Source organism: Schistosoma haematobium, chromosome ZW (assembly GCF_000699445.3).
Source record: "Schistosoma haematobium chromosome ZW, whole genome shotgun sequence".
In the NCBI taxonomy this organism is placed as follows: domain Eukaryota; kingdom Metazoa; phylum Platyhelminthes; class Trematoda; order Strigeidida; family Schistosomatidae; genus Schistosoma; species Schistosoma haematobium.
Window position 1 is genome coordinate 14,673,393 of NC_067195.1, and position 23,956 is coordinate 14,697,348.

At 32.8% G+C, this 23,956-nt stretch overlaps 1 protein-coding gene across 3 annotated transcripts; it reads left to right on the forward strand.

Annotated features, from left to right (window-relative positions):
• The first annotated feature begins 1,541 nt into the window (after nt 1-1,541).
• Nucleotides 1,542-21,300, forward strand: MS3_00002840 (uncharacterized protein). 3 transcript variants are annotated; one of them, XM_051210497.1, is made up of 12 exons: nt 1,542-1,613; nt 3,918-4,109; nt 4,160-4,230; nt 4,286-4,331; nt 6,583-6,768; nt 11,247-11,302; nt 12,343-12,505; nt 14,083-14,173; nt 15,249-15,289; nt 17,229-17,430; nt 18,178-18,345; nt 20,848-21,300. In XM_051210497.1, exons 2-9 carry the CDS (start codon nt 3,945-3,947, stop codon nt 15,260-15,262), a joined length of 792 nt encoding a protein of 263 aa, XP_051070491.1. In that variant the 5' UTR covers nt 1,542-1,613; nt 3,918-3,944; the 3' UTR covers nt 15,263-15,289; nt 17,229-17,430; nt 18,178-18,345; nt 20,848-21,300. The 3 variants fall into 3 exon arrangements, with proteins under 3 accessions (XP_051070491.1, XP_035586977.1, XP_051070492.1); XM_035732620.2 differs by lacking the exon at nt 15,249-15,289; XM_051210498.1 differs by lacking the exons at nt 1,542-1,613; nt 15,249-15,289 and adding an exon at nt 14,869-15,079 and having other exon boundaries at nt 3,195-4,109.
• The last annotated feature ends 2,656 nt before the right edge of the window (nt 21,301-23,956 follow it).

Consider the following 23,956-nt stretch of genomic DNA (forward strand, 5'->3'; position numbering starts at 1 on the left):
TCTGCACTAATAAGGACTAGACAAGGATGACATTGATCACCACCCAGTGATCAATCAATTGTGATCAAATGAGGGGGTGCATACCACTTCTTTCGAATTACAGGTCCTAAGAATTGATGACTCGGTGTGAAAAAACGTATGCAACAAGCATTTTGTTCGTTCTTGGCTTTTCTACTCTCCTGCTATATCCTCTGAGTTGTGTCGATCTGCTATAAAATCATTCCTTAGTATTCTAAACATAAGAGTCAGATCACCTTTTAATCTGCTGTGGGACGTAGTAAAGAAGTCTAGCTTCCCAAGCCGCCCTTTTTGTCTTAAATCCCGGAGTTCTGGAATTGCACGCGTAGCTGGTCTGTTTACTTTTTTCAGTATACACGGGTCATCTTTTAAACAAATATTTGCAACCTGGAGACTATTTTGAAGTTTATATCATTGTAAGGTTTTATGTTGTAGCGAACATATTAGTATTTAACCTGGTAAATATCCGTCTCAAAGTTCATAAGGTTCTAACATCCTTAGCCACAACCTCGCGACAGTGTACATGTAGACACAGCTCACTGTGTTAGGAATATGCATATTCCGAAAACTAGAAGCATTCGGATTATTGTATTATTTTTGAGTTTTCGAAACTGTGCAATTTAAGCTAAATAGAACTAGATAAGCACAAACGAAAGTATTGTATCTATAATTCAAAATGAACTAAGAATCAATTTCAAAGCAATTGAAGATGTCACAATTACTCGAAGTTTGACACCACCTCATCCAGTAACATCTATAATCAAAACGTGCCCATCCAGTGAAATCAAAAATCAGAAGCGAAGAGGTTCGAAGATATATTTGATGGTTTATTCATATATCGAGAAATGACTGATCTAAACTGGCTAGCGGTTGTAGAAGTTGAGCATTGCGTTTTCACTCGTGATCTGGTGTGGATGCGTGACCGAGCGCCTTCAGCCAGGTGAACCCACTAAAACTAATGTAGTCGGCGTCAAATGTCAAGGACTTACAAAGTCATTGATTTTGGTGATTTATTTACCGTTACATAATCATTACTTCATACAAACACCATATATATGCAATGTCTTGCAAAAAAGGAATACATAGGAATGTATTGTGATAACAAAATCTATTAAATTTACGTATAGCTCTAAGAGGCAGGGGAAGAACACAATGATAAGGATATGAAACAAATCTTTCTTGGTCATACTGTTTTAAGTAATTACTTATTTATTTGTTTACTTCTTCTGATCATAATTTTATCTGAGCTTTCCTGCATTCTATTTTTTTTACTATTTCTAGCATTAAATTAACGAATTTCCTGTCTGTTAATTCGATAGCTGTTGACTTCTGTAACTCTACTGCGTTAATTAATCTTAAGATAAGTTCATTCGGATTTCAAGATACAGAAGACCTCAAATAACTCCCGAAGTAACTAAAAGGAATACCAGACTACTTCTCACTTTACATTATCAAAGACCTTAAACTGTTTCGAAGCATCACAAAGATACCGTTCATTGAATAACCTTAAAAACAAACGAAATGTTTGCGTCTAAGCGCGGAAATACGACTTGTCTCTCAGTTCACGCTCTCTTCAGAATTAGCTGATTTTTTATGTAAGCTTTATTATTTCATGATTCTTATTGATTCGTAGACAACTACTTTAAAATATTTTCTAAGAATAATAAACTGTTCTCCGGATAATGTTTTTCATTTCTGAAGCGGTCGGAATTCTTTAAAATTAAGATTTTCTGTCACATATTTTGGTCATTGAATGCTAGCGGTTTTAATTTTTGATACAATTTTTTAAAATGTCAATCTGACTAGTTTGTTTCTATGATGCATCGCAGGGCACTTATATTGGATGATTAAGACACTAAATTGTTTTACAATTCTATCATAACCACGTGTTTTTGAGTACGTTCACTTGTTAGGCATTCAGCGCGGAGAACATAATACAGACAAAAAATAGTTTCATGATATAAAAAAACCTGTTTTAGCGCTACAAATACTTAATTCAAATAAAAGTTGAAGAATAAACTATCTTATGATCGTCGTTGTGATTTCAGATAAATGTTGTTATATAATACACAAATTCGATATTCACAGTTCTGATGAAATTATGACATTTCCCATGATGGAGTTTGATGAACTTCTTTATCCAAGGATGTATGTCAGTCAACCGTATTGTACATTCCACTGTTCTCTAATGTACGCACTATGCTTCGAAACACAAACTGTTCTAATGTACTGAACAGGGTCAAGTGGAAAGTCAGGGAAATTATTATAACACAAATAAAAACCCTAGAGGATGATTTAGAAACAAGTAGAAATATCGAAAATAAAGAATTACTTAAAGGTACTTAAACTAAGCGTGTTCAAAGTGTTTAAAAATTTGGAATTTTACAGCCATCAAATGGGTTCTCCAAACATGATACTTACACATTCAAGTTACAGGGTTATCTATCCTTAGTTAAAAAATGTAAAAGACGGGTTTGTCATGAGCTGAAAGACTATTAGAAGCTCGATGAGGAACGAATGAGTTTGGAGGTATAATATATTGTGTGGAACAATTAATCAATAAAGTACATTGTTACCAGCAGATCAACAATAGATCTTAAACAAACTGTTCAGTAATCTATAATAAGAGGTCGAGAAACTGAATGAAACTTAGATGAGGACAAACATTATTTAAACAGGGAGTTTTTTCTAACCATTTGTACACCACACAATATCTACTACCGATTCATTCGTTCGTGTTTTCGAAAATGTTATGTCTTCGACAATGTGTTTACGACAGATTTTACCTAAAGTAGACACCAAGTTTTTAACTTTTTACACTTTATTAGTCAATTCACACTCCGGTGGCTGTAACGAGAGAAGAAATCGTGTTGGAACAGATTGAGGGATACATTGCAAAAGAAATGAAGTTAAAGGAAACTAGATGTTAGGTTTTGGTGATCATAGAGCGTTTACAAACTACACAATGTTCTAGGTCTTCTCTTTAGGATATGTTTGTCTACGTATTTTTATTTAGTTGGTAAAATCAAAGCTAATAACGTAGCCAATGAAAGTAAAACATCAGTTAAACTATTGTTTATTTACTCTTTGTATCTAATTGCTTCTGCATCTCTTCTGGCGTTAAAGAGCAATGTGCAATAAACACTTTAGTAACCTTAATTATTTATGTGACTATTAGTTAGATGGTATTTGAAATTGGGACGTATAAAATAATATATGCACCTATATCACTAAATACTTCTAAAACTCTTATAGTCCTGTCGGTTAGTTAATAGATCCAAGCCAATGAATTAGAATAACGTTTATCAACATACTGATAAACGTTACATAGCCATCAACTGATAGATAACTTTTAACGTATTATTTGCCAGCTTATAATGGTTTTATGGCTGGCTTTCTATATCCTGTTCCGATTGTTTAATACTGTAAAATTCGTGTCGGGTGGTGTCCGGAGTCTGTTACTGATACACCATGTGCCATATCCTAACTCCCCCTATCAACTGACTAATGAGGCAAGAACACAAAACTGAGTGGGGAAGTATATTGGGCTACAGAATGAAATGCAAAAATACTCAATCACATATATACAACTCTATTACTTGGGAAATTAATCTATTTCTTAGCCAATGAAATTCACGTGCTCTATAGGTCACTTTTGATTATCGTCCACTAGCCTTCTCATTAGTCTACATCTAATTAGCTTACCATAACAGTAAATTATATATTTTCGCGCTAAACAAATTTGTATTAATCAGCTTTCAGAGAAACAATTTACGATATAAGTTCCACTTTTCACGTAACTCGCTTATCTGGATAGCGGTGAGATGTAAACATATAGCTTTTCTTTTTAATTTAATTGATATATTGATGACGCATTAAAATAGCTTCTTTTTTATCAGAAGATTAGTTTGACATATACCGGCATCATGGTTAATGAACAATTAGTAACAAATATACCTTTACCGAATGCAGAAGATCCAGATTTGTTAGATCCGAATAGTGATCCAGAGCATCCTAAAGTGATTGTATTTGAAGAAGTGAAGGCCGCCAGTGAACTTATAAAAGATGGAATAATTTATACACCGTGTAAAGTAAGAATTAAAACATAAATTGCATAAATACACCTACATGTGTTTTAAAGAAGTCTCAGTTGTCATTGGAATACAATATGGATATTTACTTTAAAAAGGAATTTCTTCAAGTAACTGGGAGGTTACTGTTTTTAAATTACGTTTTAATGTCTTTATGACTTTCTTTTTAATAACAGCTTTAAAGAAAGAGGAGCTCGCAATGCACTACTTCAGTTGACGTCAGTAAGCGATAATTTTATTTTTTGTATGATTTGGTCGTACACTTAAAAATGTAATGAAAGTGGTTGATAGTTTGATTCATTTCAATTTTTAACTGTTTAGTGATTTACGCTCAAAAATCAGTCTACAAAAGTCATATAAGAGTTTAAGTTGTTGAATTTAACCATCCAACATCTTTTAACCTTTATCATATAGTAATGTACAGTAAATTATACTCTAGCAGTTTGAATTGCCACATTATGAAAAAGAAATAACATATCAATAATTTTACAGACAAGTGTAATGTGGTAGTAAAAGACCGTTGTGGCCGTTGAAGTAAAACAAATTGCTTGAGTTTATTTATTATCGGGTAGTGTAGCTAAAGTAGTGAAAATTCAAAGAGAACCCCCATATTCACGACTACTTAACTTTGAACGCTTTTCAAACTGATATCAACTGATAAAAGAAAATTTAATGAGATATCTAACTTTTTTCCCAAACTAAAGTCGAAAATGAAGATAAAAAGCTCCTCACTAATATATACCATATTCATTGACACCTCAAAAAGCTTTAGAAACGGTGACATTTTAACGAGACGAATAGTGGTAGTTCAAAGAAACTAATGGATTAGCAAGTAAAGGTTGCAACTTTTACCTGAACAGTTACAAGTTTGAATCTCAGTTCACCTATCCAAATTTGAGCAACCAAGTAGTGTTGTAGTGAACAAGAACACCAGTGGGAACAATCGAATATGATTAACAAAAAATTACGGGACTTATTAATAAAATCTAACAACCAAATAGTAAATACGTAATTCGCAAAAAGTCCATCAATCGTCGCATAATGACTCAGACTTCATTGTTCTTGCATTTTCATACAAATTGCATTCTGTTTCCATTCTTTACTGTTCGATCCTCTTGTCTCTCTGCTGCCAGACATTCTGTTCACGACTAACATCATCTACTACTTATGTCAATATAAGTAGCACACACAGTATCACTAACCTCCCCACTAATATTGTATATGAAGATCAATGAAATAAATATGTACTTTACAAATAAATTATATTAGTTAGGTTGATGGAACTCCATTGTATTCAAATGTCATTAAAATATTTCCACTTCTTTCATCAAAAATCAAAAGTGTTTGTAACTTGAGATAAGTACCACTTCCAAATCTTACATTAATGTCATTAAAGACACATTTACAGAAAGGTTCTTGTATCTGTCGCATGTTAACAAGTAAATGTAAATAAAATCAGTCTTATATGAATCAATATTTTATTTTACATCTCAGCAGTAGTCGTTCATATTCAATTAACAATAGTAGACAAATAGAACATGTTTAAACTAATAAATACTGAATTTTATGCCTATCTGTGTTTAACTTGTTCATTATATTATGTTCATTTCATTTTATAGGTGAATTTTTTTGAGGGGGTTTTGTGACATGAGATAATAAACTACACTGCATATTTTTTAAATGTATGACTACTTGTTCAAATTAAGAATTACTTTAAAACTTATTGTAAAGCAGTTCACGCTGCTTGGTTTAAATCACCAAGTTAACTATGTTTTCTTAATACGCCGGTATGTATATGTGTGTGAGTAAATATAGACGTAACTGTGTTGATTGATTGTTGTTAAATCGCATTTGTACAACTAAGAGGAGTAATGAACCATGATTTTTCGCATTGTTGAAATTGGTTTTGTATTCATAGCAACAAACCAATGTATGATTTTATAAAATATAAAATGCCTAGTCAATTATATAATCTTCATCACCATTCATATACTACTCATTTGCATTTAGCAAGTTGGTACACATTAGCAATGGCTTTTTGAAATCAAGTGACCTATTTAATCTTTGCTATTGTTAGTGCTATGGAGACTCCACCTCTCTGTGAACATATCAACAGAAGCTGTTGATATCACGTATTCCTGAAGAAAATTTTAGTGATTCACGGCTAAACGTAAGGAATAAAAATTCAGACGTAGACGATTTTATTTTGATCTTAGAACTTTTCAGGAATGTTCATACAGATTATCAGATCTAGATGGAAGAAAAAGATAGGACATAAATAGTAACGAAATAATCTTTCAGTATATGGTCAGTCAGGAATTGATCACTTTTTTACGCACGGTAGGATAACCAAAATAAGTTAAGGCGTCTAGTCACTTTGTCGTTTAAACAGAATAATTATTTGTAGTGAACGATTGTTTGTGATCAAAGTGTTATATACTTGTTACATGAACATTTGGATGTTTCGTTGTAGGAAGAAGCTAAACGTGGTGTAATTGCATGTAGTGCTGGTAACCATGCACTTGGTTTGGCATATCATGGAAGTTTGTTAAAAATACCAATTACTATTATTATGCCTGTAAACTCAAGTTTGATGAAACAAGAACGTTGTAAGAAGTATGGTGGACTCGTTTTACTGAAAGGTAATAGTGTTTTTGAAGTAAGTATCAAATATAAATTCATTTTAGATTTTTTATCATTATTTCTTATTCCAATTGTACATTTTTAGTGACAACACTGTTATTTAGGTTAAATTAGCATTTTCAGTCAATTTCCCGTTTACTAAAGTGTAAATTCCACTGAAGATTCAGTTTCAAAGGTATGGGGTTATCCAAAGACATCTATTATGAACATATTGGTGTAACGCAGCCAAACATTTCGGATGGAAAACATGTAAATAGAGCTCCAAATAGGGTCCCTAATGAAAATTACACTAAAATACAGAACTCAAGCAACATGTTAACACAAAGAAACGACTGAAAGAGCTGGATATGATATACTAGTTGGACATGTTATAACTCATGGCCTTGTGCCCTATTAATACATAACGTAATGATATTGCCAATTAAAGAACAGTGGCTTATCGACCGGACCAATGACGCATAAACCCGTACGAGCACTCTAGAGTCCTTATCGGCCCTTCTTCCTGCTTAGCCCTGCCTGTTGAGTGCAGAACACTAGTCCCGGCCGCTGCAATATGAATAATGTTTTTCAAACGCACTGGGTTTATATAAAAATCAAACAGACCACATCGCACCATCAAATAGAAAACAGGATTTGCACAATATTTAGCCAAAAGTGACTATGAATGTGGGAGACTGTAATTAATGGACTATGTGAGACTCAAGAACGGTTAATCGTATGATAATAGTTTATAGGTCAAAATGAAGATTGTAATAAGGGGAGTATAGATATACATAATATAGCTGCTGAATAGTTATACATAAAGAATATACGTATGATATTTGTCCACAAATAGTTCTCAAAAGTTACCGTTCATAATTGTCGTCGGGATATAACAGTACACAAAACGTTACGGATGACCTCAACCATTAAACATTATTTTGAATTCCTAAATAGGCGATCATCGCTCTGAAGTGAACTACTTTTGATTTTAATGCACATTTTCTTTCAACCACAAATATCATATTTATTTACGTTGATGTTAAATCAAACTATACTATTGAGAATATCAGAGAATAACTATTGGTCAATATTGTAAAAGTACAATTAGAAATGGGCACATAATAATTTAAGATCATTTTCAATCACAAGCACAGTCCATGAAAAATATTAGATCTGTACTTTGAGGATTATTTTACACCAAATGACTTGTTAGTTACCAGTCACTCATTATTACTATTATTATTAGTAATAATAATAATAGTGTGGTGTGTGCTACTTATTCTGTTAGATGTAAATAGGGTGTAGCCTCAATCGGAAGTGGAATCCTTAGCAGCAGGAGATTGAAGAGAAGAGAACAGAAAGCAAATCTGATAGGAATCGAAATGACATCAGAAGTAGAGGAATAATGGGGTATGTAAAGAACAGAACAAAGAAGATGTTCAAATGATATATTTAATGTATGATTTTCATATTTTATGAAAGCACTCTGTAATTTTGCATTGAATAATAAATTGATTTTCCCCACCTAGGTTCTCGGTCACTACAGCGGTGCTATTTTTATCATTATTATTACATTTTTGATACCAGTACATGTTGTTGTTCATAGTTTGTAGTAAAATATTATACGGTGGCTAATTTAAACGATACTGTTCCATTTTACATTTTCTAACCACAGTTTAATGTCTATTTCAGTGGATCTGTAAAATATTCTGAATTTCTATGAGTAATTTATGAAAGGTTCACTGAGTAAATTAGATTTCTCTAATAATTTTTCACAACTTAAGAATATCTAGTTTTAAATTTAAGGAAGTGGAAATTATGCAAGTTTGATGAAAATTTAATTTTCAATGTTTCAGTAAATAAAAGACTATATCTAATTCTTAACCTGATCTAAAGTTCAAACGAACATTCAATATGTATTGACTTACTTTGAATACTAGTGTTTCCAAATATTAATTATATTAATGGTTTACGTTTCTGCTTGAACAAAGCCAATTCCTTTTTATCATGTGCCAGTTAGTAAAATCTATTATGGAATTTATCTATGTTAGTATAAAGGAACTTATATATGTATATCGGTTTAAGTTCAGTTAATTTGTCATTCACATGTCTTCACCGTTGTTTTAGATTATAAGTGAATGTCTTATAATTATTAATCGGGATATAACTAATCTATTTGCACATTAAATTTAAATAGTTCGGTGTGAAATTAAAAAACACTATGAATCCCAAATTATCATTATGCATGTAATAACAAACTTTTCTGGTTGAGATCATTAATCAATTGATGTTAGACCACCATTGAAAACTTGGAAGCACTGGATGACCGTTTCGTCGTAGTATGAGACTACTCATCGGTGCCCATTCACGGTCCCGCACGTGGGACTCAAACCCAAGACCTTCGGTCTCGCACGCGAACGCTTAACCTCTAGACCACTGATTCGGCATCCAACAATTTTAATGTTTAACTTTCACCGATCCACGAAATTTCAAGACCATTTTCTATTGTCAAAGCTAGATACTTGTTTCTACCTGACACGGATTAGCCCTACTGGCGAAGTGCCAATTAAAACTGTCAACTAATTACTTCAAGATAATTAGGATGGTACGTTGGTCGAGATTATCTATTTGAAAAATATTTCACATCACGAATTGGTTTTAATTAATCAACCATTGAAAACCAGGGGATCTAAAGTAGATTTTATCAACCTTAGTATCGGATTCCTTTATAATCCTCACCAACAAACTCACAAAAGACCGAATCACAAACATTTAGGCCTCACAGTAAGTGTGTTATCTTCAAAACAACTTAGTTGGTATACAGTGGTTTACTTTTTCAACCTCAGTCAACTCAAGATTGCAGAATCGGTGTTAATGTCTAACTTCATTCGATGCCGGTTCAGTGGTTTAGAGGTTAAGCATTCACGTGCAAGACCGAAGGTCCTGGGTCCGAGTCTCACGTGTGGGATCGTTTATGCACACTACTGGGGAGTCCAATACTACGACGAACTGGTCGTCCAATGCTTCCAGGTTTTCAGTGGTGGTCTAGCTTAGATTGACTCGTGAATTCAATTGTGGTAATACCACGATCTCCACAAATCCCCATACTGATAGAAATGTAATCAAAATCGTGTTTAAGATGATGGGTATTATTCCTCAGCTGTAGTAACTTTCAGACCTCATAGCTGTATTTACGTTGCAAGTCTTTAGGGAAAGATTATTTAACTACAAAACAACCTTACCCACCAAATCATTTTTAAATAAACAAGCTGGAGCTATTACATTAGTAATTTCTTTAAATGCTTGGGCTAATCATGATGATTTCATAGGCTCCAGTGTTGCTTTAATTGTCGGTTGACATCAGTCAGATAATTATTGAAAATAATAAAGCATGAAGACAACTTTTTTGTTCTTGTATGCTACTCCTTCGCAGTTGTTACATCCATAAGATTATAATGTCTTACAGTAATTTGGTTAAAAATACGTTCACTGAGATATATTATTTCATCGTTAAGTTCTCGCTGTCTTGATGAATATTATTAGAATAACCAGACTATTGAGACCATTATTGACACGAAATACGTGCAACCGAAGGAAGCAATTGAATCAATCCCATGCAAATCGAAAGATGAAATGACAGAAGATAAGACGAACACTATCTTAAAAAACCTCCCTAATTGCGAAGAACAGTAAATCAAACATAACGATAGCAAATTTCATCATCGTCTACTTAAGAACCGATCGGCTTTAGAAGGCTACAACATATCTTTACCTATACCAATACATATAGACAACTGTAGAAATATGTCCGACTGAGGAAAACGTTGGAATCTTAGACTGAGGCATCACAAAGTAGACTACAAAATCTCCAAAATGTTTATACTCAGTCAATAATCAATAAACATATCAAAATCTACGCAACTTATCTACCAGTCAGAAAAATTATGTACAGCCATCAGATCAAGAAGGGAGAGAATCAAAATAAATGTACAGGCTATGGCAGGGTACGTGTTAACAACTAACGATCAAAGGTATAAAAAAGCAGAACAGAATACTGGTCACCTGTGGATAAATTTTCATAGGTCCTTTATATCTTTAGTTCGAACAGTTAATGTTATCTAGAAAGACAGTGAAAGCATGACTGAATCAGCAAGCTCAGAGAACATAATTACAACAAAATCATCTTGCTAAGTTACAAATCTTTCCTATTTCATAGTAAAGATGACACATTTAGAGGAGTGTTATGATGTTCAGTTATTTATAATATAATCCACTAAACTGATGTTATAGTTATTATCCATTGTTAATAAGTGAATTACTATTTCAGTTTTACGGAATAAATGTCGATTTCTCAGGATATATAGATTCTAACTAAAAATACTTGAAATTCATCTATCTACAAATTAGTAATCAGTAAGTTTATAATTATTACAAATGTGGAAAAATATCCGTACAATTTTAAAGTGATTTTCATTGTAAACATTATATGCTTTTTTTCTTTTCTACTTCAAGAGTAAACTGTATGCTTCAAAAATAGCAAAGTTAAACAACTTATTTTTAATCAATGGGTAAGTTTATTTACTTATTTATTCTCTATTAGAATTATACTTTCGTTGATTCTGATCTATCTACATTTTGAACACAATCAAACATAACTAATATCCATACTTATTATTTAGTTTCAAATAATATGGTTTTATTGTTTAGTTAAACACAGTAGATACTTGATAGATGTTGATAGCTTAGATATCACTCGATGAATCATTTTTCCCCATGTATATATACTCGAATCCTATTATTGGCCTTTACCTTGCCTAACTGCACCTTTATTTGGTTTGACTACAAATTTACCTCCGTATTCGCTTGCACACAAATATTCGTCTCTCTGCTTGAAATTCACTCGATGTGTTTGTAGCTTTGTTATCTGAGCTATTCACTAATAAACTGTAGTCTCCGCTTCTTGTTGCCTTATGATTTCAAACACCGTTGGGATTTATATAATAGCGGTTATCATGGTGATTAATTAACGAATCTAAGCCACTACAAATCATTTAACAATCAGATAAACAATGACATAAAGGCGGCCTGCTTGAATATCTGGGCTACTTGTTCCTGCCATGTAGATATTTCAACAAGTTATCGTCTTTTGTTTGTTTCAACAGGTCATTATGTCAACTAATTGCACAACGTATTCAGGTGAGTTTGTGAAAAATTCACGACGTTTTGCTAGGAAAGAGCACAATCAGAGGCATTGTGGTTGCTGGCAATATACGTCGAAAAGAATGTACATTATTCAGATGTCGATTTCTGATCTGCTAACATCTAATTGGCTAGCACTCATTATTTATCGTCAGGTTTCATCAAGAAATAAAAAACGGAAACTTGTTGAAATACTTTGCGCTGAGAATTCTATGTTTTACCAAAAGTATAATACTGAATAAAGCTAATAATAATAAAATAATAAATAAACTATGCATTATTCACTTTCCAAAAGAACTAATCCTTTATTATCTGATTTAATTCTTACCGCATCACATGAGTGTTACGATTCTGTCACAGTTAAGTCTTCAACAGATAAGCTGACATAGTTTTTTACTTTCTATTGTAGTTATGATCATCCACATATTTTATCTGGACAAGGTACCATTGGTGTAGAAATCTTAGAACAAGTTCCTGATGTGGATGCTATTATTGTACCAGTTGGTGGAGGTGGTTTATTAGCTGGACTTTGTGTGGCAGTTAAATCTATTCGACCAGAAGTTATGATAGTTGTAAGTTGATTCCAACGAAATATTTACTCATGATCATTTTTGAGTGTATTAGAGATATTTAGTTTTTTTTTAAATAGAATAAGACAATCTCTCGTGTTAGTAGTGAAAGATTCATGTGTCAGTAGGGTGATACTGTTGATACTATCTTTAAAAAAGAATCGTTTACTTGTGAAATTCTCATTGTCCTTATGAACAGTGTCATGAGTGTAAACTTTGAAGTGAAGTAAGTTAAAAGTTTAATTTTTCAGGAAGTTTTCTCTCATTTTGGTTGAAAATAATTAGTCGTTAATTGAACTAGTATTCATATACATACTTTTATGTTTTATAATACTGACAAACCTACTGAATAGAATGGACTTTATTTGTGCTATATCATTAAAGCGAACTACATATGAATGAAAAATGATTTTACTGATTACATTCAAGTATTGTAGCAAACCTTTAAAATTAAGAAATTATCGTATGTTTTTTTATTCACCATGAAATTCTATATCATCGCATTAGTTGAAAAAATTTTCTTTCTATGTTAAGAACATTCTCAAGTTATTTTTAGCAACACTGTAATTGACCGGTTAGTTATTAAAAGATCGAAAAGTAGTTTTTTTCACGATTTACAATGTTTTCTATCTTCTGTTTACATTAATCATAAAACTTTGACCCTTTGAACAAATTAAAATACAGGTTAGTCTCAGGTTAGTTTCAGAAAGACATCAAATAACATATTTGTCAACTTCAATATTTACTGCTAAAAACATTTTAAGCTACAATTTGAAATAATCTTGAAAATTCTATTAAACTAACTAGAAGATAATGGAAGTAATGGATAGATGATGACAGAACTTCTTGAGGCATAGTCCTAGTTTTTGTTTGAGTTTTTATTTTATTTATTTAAACACATAAACATTGGTACAAGGAGGCACCAAATAGATATGCGCCACATAGACCACTCGATTTGTGTGAGGGCTGGGATACTGCCCGGGTGCCCAGACCGAATCAGGCGGTTTTCTTAGGGGGCCACACCCCGAGCCTTTGACCTAAAGGTCTAACTCACAAGGCAGTGGAGCATCGTGAGGAGATGCAATCCCATGGTAGCCAGTGACCAACGATTAGTTCATACGCCATTTGTTCCCTCAGGATACTGGAGCTCATGTGCACCATTGGTTTGGGATCCGGTTAAAGCGCCGGACATTCGCTTTTCGTCCTCTCAATTTCGTAAACAACACCCGTGGTGAGTAGGACTTCCCTGGCAGGGGCTGTATACGCGTGGCCATGTGAGAACATTTCGAGAGGGAGGCCGAGCCCACCCCACTCTCGGCTATACCAGGGCATTTGAGGACTTTTGAGTTACATGAACTCTTATGTTATGATTATATAATTGAAGGTAAAATAAATAATGATGAACTATAATTATAGCAATTTAAATGAATGGAATGTATTTTTTCAGTGTATGATAATAAATAAATTATGGTAGAACAGAGAAAGCATAAGCAATTACTTTTATATTGAATATTATTATAACCAATTAAATGGGCAATTAACAACTTATCTTGGTAATAACAATGTTATGTGAATTTTAGGGTGTAGAATCTAATCGTTGTCCTGGTTTTCAAGAAGCTATGTTCGCTGGTAAACCAGTCTACACAGAAAATCGTCAATCATCTGCAGATGGTATAGAATTTTTTTTAATATTATATTTTGTCTGTAACCAAACGGATTGCCAGTAAATTTTTGTCTCTTTCATCTAAATACTTATGTCACACATATTAAAACGTAATGCGATTTAATTTTCCAGTCAGTTAACATGGATTTATGTACTTCATTGATATTTTTTACAAAGTCTTTAAGTCTATCCCTCACTAGGAATCAAGAATGCATCTAATTCCTTTGTCAGGTACTCAGTTTAGCCGTTGACTCTGTTATACATGCGTATTTTACCGCTGTTATGTATGTATCAACTCTGTTAGGATCTCAGCTATAATCACATTGTTATTATTATTATTCTCAATTGATTATGCAGCTTATTCACTGGGGCTTTATTATAATTCATCAGTGTTAGTTCAGGTGACCTTTCCCATAGAAATAATATTGTTGTACCAGCGAACTGATATTAGTACTTGTGGTTCAGTAAATCAACATTAACGACAGCCTAAACTCACTAATTTTCGGTACACACCTAAAGGTAAAAAAACTTCATCACTGTTGTACACAGGAAAGGAGTTATCAGAAGAAACTGTTAAACTACTTCACTGAGAATGAGATTAACAAAACTTGTTTTATATGATTTTTTAACGAATTGAAACGAAAGAAACTAAGTGGAATTGTGCGTGGCTCTAACAAGGGCCTTTGGTCTCTAAACATTTCAGATTACCCTGAACAATGGCGCAACTATTATTCCGTTCTCACACCGCATATCAGACAATGGAATCCATGGAATTGTGGTTGTCAGTCACAAGCACAAGACGAATGGAAAGTCGCATCACAGTGACAAAAAATTCAAGTGCTTCCATCAGCAGTTTCACTTGGCGGTTGAGCGAAATTGTATATGTTACACAGTCTGTTGTCGTGGGCATCTTCGTTAGTGTTTTTGTCTCATTTATTGAATTCTTCTGAGTTTGTGGAAACAATTTCATCTTTGTCATTAAGTAACTATACGAGCAATTGACGGAATTTTGGGAGACCATTTAAGTGCCTGTAGTGTCAACAGCCGTGAACTAATGCACTTACGTTATGATTTCTGTTACAGGAATGCTCAGGTAACGCTTCAATAGTTGGCAGGCAGCAGATGTGAGTTTTTCTTGAAGACGATATATTTGGGGTTCCCGACCGATATCTGTTTTGTTGCGACAATCACCTGTGCATTTTTGAACTTGCACTTCAATCCAATATCTAGTCAGGAAATTACATCCATGATTTTGATGTACATTCTCACGAACAACAGTACAGTAACCTTCAATAAACTTACAACAGATGAAGGTCAGACATTGCAGTCCTTCTTGAACAACATAATAACACAAATCAAATTACATCCTTCGTCTAGTCAGGTGTTAGGATCCGCTATGTGTTCTGCGGCCATTTCTCCAATATAAAAATTTAATATACGGCTTCTGATCCCTATGAAAATGAGAATCTTGCACTGCAAAATGGCAGTACGTCGCCCTTTCATAAGTTCTGATGGCTCTCTTTAACTCTTCAAGTGATTAGAACGGTACCAGATACAATGTATTCAAGAATATGTTATCCGTGTCCGTAACAGCATCAGGAACAACAGAGTTTGTACTTTTTACGTTACCATTGTCTATAATTTAAAGAAAAGGTGCTCTGTTGACAAGTACTTACATTTCATATCAATTTTAATAAACAAATAAACAATTATTAAGAATTTAAAACTAGTCATTTAATTGGACGAAACGGAATGAAATTTTTTTAATGGGATGAAAAAATACAGAAATCGCCGTGTGTTTAATGATATTTCTCAGTCTTGACACTTTACTTGACTACTAGAAAGCACCGCAATTCCTGGATCTTACTGCTTATACTTTGAAACGGGAGCCACTGTTATTCCCATGACGCAAAGTTAGAACATAAAAAGCTGGTGGAATGGAGATTATTGATTCTCCAAAATCACGTCCCCAAAAGTTCCATGTCATCTTTAGACCAAAATACAATCAAATACTGATTTTGAGACTTAATAATATCACAGATGGGAGAAAATACATATGGTTACTGTAAAAACACTCTGAATACAGTATAACAATTGATACAATAGATATAATTATCACACTGAACGAAAGCCCACATTTCATATAAAATGAAGTTTATATTGAAATGATAGGAAATGTTGGCTTAAGTAGTGTCATCTTTTTATCCCATCATATTAAGTACTCTCGAAAATCATTGGGTAGTGACATCTTGACAACGTACTACACTTGATTTATTCATATACAGGAACCACGGCAGCTTAGAGCTATCCTTATTTTTCGTATATATCTAATTTAGTTCGATTGTTATAGAAAGTAATCTGTTGAAATAAACTAGTTTTGTTTAAAACCTAGATTAACTTACATCAAAGTTGTCATGGTGTAATCAATATTTCTAAAATAGTTCTTCTACTAGTTGGATTTTTTTGCACGTTCTAAAGATTCGTTAAATTTGTAGAATTCCCTTCATTATCAGATAATCTTAAATCTAATTTGAAATTAGTCACAATATCTAGTTTACGAGTTGATGAGCTTTCAGGAACTGAAGAAAGAATGAAGAAAAGCATCACTGTAATTTCAATGTCAGTAATTTTCATTATTTTGGCTACTAAAGTTTTTTTTCATCGTTGCTACAATATTGTATATCGAATGAACTCTAAATTTATCTTCCGAAGTTTATATAATACCATTATAGTGATTCTTACACATTTCTTATCGACATCATACGACCCAATGATTAATTACTGGGAAAATGTGGTCGAAGTCATAACCATTATTTGTGATTAGGTTTTATTTTCCCGTTAATTGTGATGTAGATTTCTTTATAGCAAATATGTGCTCGTACTTAATACTGAGCATTCACTAGTTAATTTATATTGCCAATTATATTAGGTAAAAAAATCCTATACCTAATGTTTTAACATCCATAGTTCGTTGGATAACTTCAATTACATAAATGGTTTATATCGTTTAGTATTATCATGATATTTACTTTAGATTAAGTGTATTCTTTGTTCTTTCATCAGGCTTAGCTGTTTCTGTGGTTGGTGTGAATTCCTTTGAAACAGCTCATAAATTAGTTGATAAAGTGGTAACTATTGATGAAACATATATCTATCGTGCAGTTGTTCGTTTATTAGAATTTGAGAAATCTGTTGTAGAATGTTCTGGGGCTACTTCATTAGCTTTAATTATGGCAAATGTTTTGCCTGAATTAATCGGAAAAAAGTGAGTATTTGGATTTTTGGCGTATTACACTAAATTTGATTTTATGGACATTTCATGTTGGTAACATTCCAGTTTTTCTGGTAAACACACGTTCCACCTAAATCGCAAATCGGGGAAGAAGATAGCTTGACATCGTCAGTGTAAGCTATAAATATATATAATGATAGAGGTTCCGTTCTTCAGTTAACTAATGTGCATATTGCAACTAACTGGGATAGGTTTCGAACATTTTTTATTATCAACTTTACATTAAATTCAGTCTTTGGGACCACATATTCAAAAAGAAATATGTAAGGCGTCTTATCTTTGTGACTAACCACATTTTAGGTATGGAAATGTCAATGCGAAATATTGCCAGCTGTCTACTGTATTGAAAATATTCCGAAACATCTGACTATTAAAACAAACTTGAAGACTAATATGACAACTATCACTAGCTTTATCCAAATACTGAAATTATATTCAATCTGTAGTTATAGACCTATTATAGAGACTGGCAGGCTCTGTGACTTTACGTATAAGTAAATCATACGTTGGGCTACTCTTACGTTATTTTGTAATATTCCTAATAAACTGTTCGTTGATTTAGTTAAGGGATCCAACCTTCGAGCTGAAAGACGAATGACTGAATATGACCTAACATGGGAAAAAAGTCGAACGACTATTTAAAGTAATTTGATGGAAATTGTCGTAAAATCCACCATGTCAACTAATAACAACTTGTCCTCATTATTCCTCATGTTTTAGAGTTGTATGCATTCTAAGTGGAGGAAATATTGATATCTCATCACTAAGCCGTGTTATTGACAAAGGATTAGCACTTGAAGGTCGTCTCTGTCGATTCATAGTTGTTTTAAATGATCGACCTGAAAGTATTTCAGAACTATGTCTAATTCTGAACGACATCGGAGCTAAGTAAGTTAACATAACGGTTGTATTATTTCTTAAACTTAATATTGTTTATTAATGTTACATAATATCTCATGGATTATCGTTTTAAAAAAATCTTACAGTAAGGAAAAAAGTATTAAATGGTCAGTGTTTCTCATAACAATTTCTAGCTTTTAGAACTAAGTATTATCACTAAAACAGAAAGTGGGTGGGAGTAGAATATTGAGGTGAGTTTTAGTGGTTCTTGAAATAACCGCAACTAGTTATAGCTCATTGTTAGCCAATTAAAAGTTAATAAAAACAACAATAATACCATATAATTTACATGATTAAGGAAATTATCAAAGTTTTCTGCAGGTCTTTCTGTATGCAAGTCGAAAAGTCAGTGACATATAAACTTGTCCATTTGGTCATAAATCATCCATTTTCTCGAACCCTTGTAAGGACACAAATTTTTTAGGAGTAAATGCATTGTTTCCGTTTAGAGTTAAAGGTCGAGTAAGGGTTGGTTTGCCTGTCACGTGCGATAGATATGTAAAGAAGTGAGTATCTGATTAGTTTAAAACTATTATTTTTATCCTTTGATGTAATAAAACCAATTTTTTGCTGTAATTTTAAGCGTTCTAACACTATACATATATATGTTTGCGGCTCATTCTAAGTAATAAAAGTTAAAATTTGTTTCCACCATTCTGATAAGCTCATCACTGTACTACAGTTTTACCCAGAATTGTCTAAAATAAAATTTACTCCACGAAAATATTTCTCTTTCTTTTTTAGTAGGTAGCACAAATCTAATTTCAAAAATGTCGTTGAATTTTATTTATTCTCTGTTTGTTGTCAGTAGGAAGTTAAGAAGTGATAAATCGGTTGAGAATGCAAAATAATAATCTCGCTAAGATGCTTCAGTCAAGAAATCGTAGCACTAAATATCTTTAAGCAAAGACGGATGGTGGCTAGCAGTGGAATCCAGGACGCGCGTTCCGTTCTACTTGCGACTCGTCAGCTGGATGTACATGCATCATAGAGTTTATGTTCACTCTGGGACTCGAACTCAGTACCGTTCGCTTCAAACGCCATCGCGTTATCCACCAAGCTACTGAGTCCTGACAGCCGCTTGCTTGTGCGATGGGGTGAAGTTTAAATTCACTTGTTGTTGCTTTACTTGTATCTTCCGATTGTTATTTAGGACTGCAGTTGATCAGTCTCATGTTGGCATGTGTATGTCCTGTGCGGATTGCCTCGATATAGCCTCAAGTCACAAGCTTTTCAAGCAAAAATGAATAACGCGATGGCGTTTGAGGCGAACGGAACTGGGTTCGTGTCCCGGAGTGAACATCAACTCTGGGGTGCAGGTACATCCAGATGACGAGTCCCAAATAGGACGAAACGCGTGTCACCGATTCCACTGCTATCCACTACCCATCTTTGCTTATAGAGCTTGTGAATGAAGACAATATCGAGGTAATGAGCATAGTATACACATATACCAATAACAGACTGACCAGTTGCAGTGCTAAACATCAATGGGAAGATACAAGTAAAACAACACCAAGTGAACTAAATATGTTTATCTTAGGCATTATCATTCGTAATTTGTAGTTTAAAGATATTAGCACAATTTTTAACATTATCACGATTTCTATTATCATTATTACTTCAATTGACAAGATGAAATTCTCTTATTATGCATTTTATTTACATGATTTTTTTTCATTTTCATTTTTGCTATATCACTATTGTACTGATTGTGACTTGACAATCTACTCCAATCTATTCTGACCTTTATTAAATGATCTTTCTAATTTACAAATAACACAACTGTGAAGTATTTATATCATAACAGATGTAAACACTAACCCTTATTTAACATATAACATTTTCAAATTTCTTAATATATGCCTTATTCTGACCTTTGCAAAATATCACAATCATTATGAACTTATAACTGTAGAGCCTGATGATGATGATGAAGTTATTGAAAATATTCTACACTTTTGAATATTCTTTGGGGATTTTTAAACTGCCGAATTAATCTGTTCGTTCAATATTTTAAAAATGCTGTCTAATAATTAATTGCATTATAATAGTTTGACTTTGGAAATGTTATTCAATGAATTCGGGGTGGTACGATTTATGATGAACTTAAAAATTGCCCATTTACTATTCATATTTAAAATTCGTTTGAATAATGTCTTAGTCTTTAGTATTACAACACTGGTAAGTGCTTATCTTGAAATTGATCAATTTTGCTTGCTAGTCACCTTCCTATTTAACTGTGCGAGAACGTTATATAAGTCAGTTAATTTATGTGCAAATTAATTGTCCATAACATATATACTCATAGATCGTAAACAATTTAAGCCGGATTATGAGTAATTAAGGTGTCCAATCGACACAAATAATTGATTGACTAGGTTGATACGAGTTTAATTAAAATAGGGTATCATTACCCAGATCCATAAATCTATTTTTCCATCAAGTATTTCTTCATGAATTTTAACTTTTCCATTTTTATATACATAGCATAAAAGACATTAGTCACGAACGTATTTGGTCAACATCAGGTATACTTCAAGTTCAGGTGAAATGTACTTGTGAAATACAGAATGCTTCACGTAGAATTGATTTAGAGCATGCATTGAAAACAAAATATAAACATGTTATATGGGCTGAGAATGATTTAATGATAACATATTAGTATTTTCATACTGAAATTAACTAATTACAACTATGAATGAATGATTGAATTTCTTTTGGTATAACATTTATATACACTTACGCATTCACATAACCTCAGATTTGTGCATAAAAATTTACTAGTGCTTGTAAAGTAAACAATCATATTGAATTATTGTTAATTTCTTTTTTAAAATCAGATTTATTTGTCATTTTAATTAAGATAACTTATGAATAGAAAAGGATAACATGGTTTTTCAACCAGTAGTTTTGCATAATAAAATCCTTTTGATAGACAAACGATTGTTATTTTTAAAACAAACATGGAATGTGAACCAGATAGTTTGACTGACTGTAATGTATTAGCATGATGTTCCTCGAAAAAATGGATCAGCTTATTTCTAGTGGTGTTCGGTAAAGAGGTAGTTTTCAACAATTCTGTTCCAGTTAATGTGAATATTCGTCAATATTTGAACGAATGGTTTGAACGAAATTAAATGCCAAGTATCTAGACGACGATAGATGTCAAAATGATATTTGAAATAATCTCAGCGATTGAAATTTAAATAATCCCAACATTTCACCTGCCACACTGGTTCAATGGTCTTCAGTGGAGTAATCAAAATTATCAAAGGTCAACAGAATTACTTTAAACCTTAGTTATAGATGACAATTTTGATTGTTTCGTTGAAGAAGATCGGGCTAGTTTGTCAGGTGAAGCGTCGGAACCATTGAAATTTAAATTGTCAGGATTATTTCAAATACATATGATGCCATCAGATTTCATGTTTGAATTCTGTTCAACATACTTCATTTTAGGAAACAGGATAGTAGTATTAATAATCCTCAATTAAATAATGTGACTAAGTTTCCAGTCAATAGACTTATACAAAGTAAAACGAGTTACGTATGATTGATGTGTATCATCATTACACTAAAAAGAACTAGTATTTCAAATAACGTAGCCGACCAGCGTAGGGAAGATCCATTGGAAAATCTCTGAGTAGTAAAGAAAATGTGTTAAGTTAATGTATTTTGATTTATGTTTACTGAGGTTTACTTCTGATAAACACAAAAGTCCTGCTAAATTAAAAGTAACGCTACTTTTTACTTGACAATAAAATTGACAGAGATATACTTAACGGGGTATATGATTAGAATTTCTACATCTCGTTTACCAAAATACATCATTTTTAATGTAGTAACCATGTTTAAATTTGCATGTCTAGCTTCCAACTTTACTCAGTGTGTAAAGTCTACAGATAATATTTTCAAATGACCAAATCTAAATGTATGTTACGAAGCTAGAAATCGTGGTAAAATCGCTGAGTATTTAAATTATTAAGGCTCAGATCCAAACCATGCCATCATTAACAATGCATTAGTTATGAACAAGTATAAACTAATGATATTGGAATGTAAAAGAAAATTCTACACTGATTTTTGCCAAAAAGACATATTTTATTGAAGAAAGTAATATGTAGTTTGTAACGAACGTGTATATGAATAAATTCCAACAGATGTAAGGGCGGAATACTTCAGCGCTGAAATTTTGCCACTATATATCCTCGGCTAGGGTGATTGTCGATTGAAATAGTACAGTATTTATTGAATCTTAATGTAAGCATACGAAATGCATAGGTAAAGCATAGTAAGAAATTATTTGAGTTGTTAGTTAAATAAGAAATCAGCAAACAAGATATCGAGTCATATATCTGTACTTATCAATAAAAAGCAATGTATTCAACTAAGTACCGGTATTATTGTTGTCTATGTTATGTAGTACAATATACAGTTTACCAATGAAGACAGTAATCACTCCGACCACATAGATACAGGTATACAGTTCGGAAATCTACATAGTTAGACCCGGAATTTAGTTGCAAATCCTGATCAACAACCTGAACATTTGAGATCAAATCTTGTAGACTGTTGTTACCAGTATGAGAGCAGTATATTTAACTTCAAAATCATCCTTACGAAGAAGCACCAATAAGCTGTTAACGTACTCATAAACGATGGAATGTTATTGATTATGAAACCTGACAAAGCTTTAGGAACTTTTTTTGTGAATAAAAGTGATGATACTGACAAAGTGGGTACAAGTTTAGATGACATTAAAATTTCGAAAACTAACTGATCAAAAAGATCTCAATAATAAGATAGGGAATGAACCAACCAAATCTTTGAAGGAGCTCAGAGACCAACAGATACCTTTATCAGGTTTATAAAAAATTATTAGACCTGTGGGAACTCATCTACCAAGATTGTATGGGTTACCGAAGGTGCACAAACCCGGTATCCCATTGAGACCAATTTTTGATATGTAGTACTCTACATATCACACAACAACCAAGTGGTTGGTAACTATATTAAAATCATTCCACGCAAAACTTGTAAAGCATTATGTTAAGGATTTTTTTTAATTTGTTGACAAGATCGAAAATGCAAATACTATGGAACAAAGGATGGTGTCTTGGGATATAATATCATTATTCACAAGTGTTCCAGTCATTAGGACTAAAATATATATGTGAACAACTTGAAGAAAACGAAATTAGAATTATAATTCCAATTAGTGTCGTAAAAGAGAATGCACCATGAATGTGAATTTCAAGTTTAGCGGAGAAACCTATAAACAAAGGAGTGGAGTTGCAATGGGATCACTATTGGGTCCCACACCAGCTGATACTTTACTAGCCAAAATAGAAAATGGTCCACTTAAAAAAATAGTTCAAAAATTTACATTTTAATATCGACATGTGGATGACACGTTCATCCTCCGTAAAGATAGCACATCACCACCAGTTATTATTAGGAAAATTAATGAAGTTCATATCTGAAGAAGAAAGTGAAGGTAGAATAGCCTTTTTGGACGTTTTCTTAGCTAAGAGAGCTGACTGGTCAATAAGAAGAAATTTAAACGGAAGAAAATACACCGAAAAGTCGGTACACA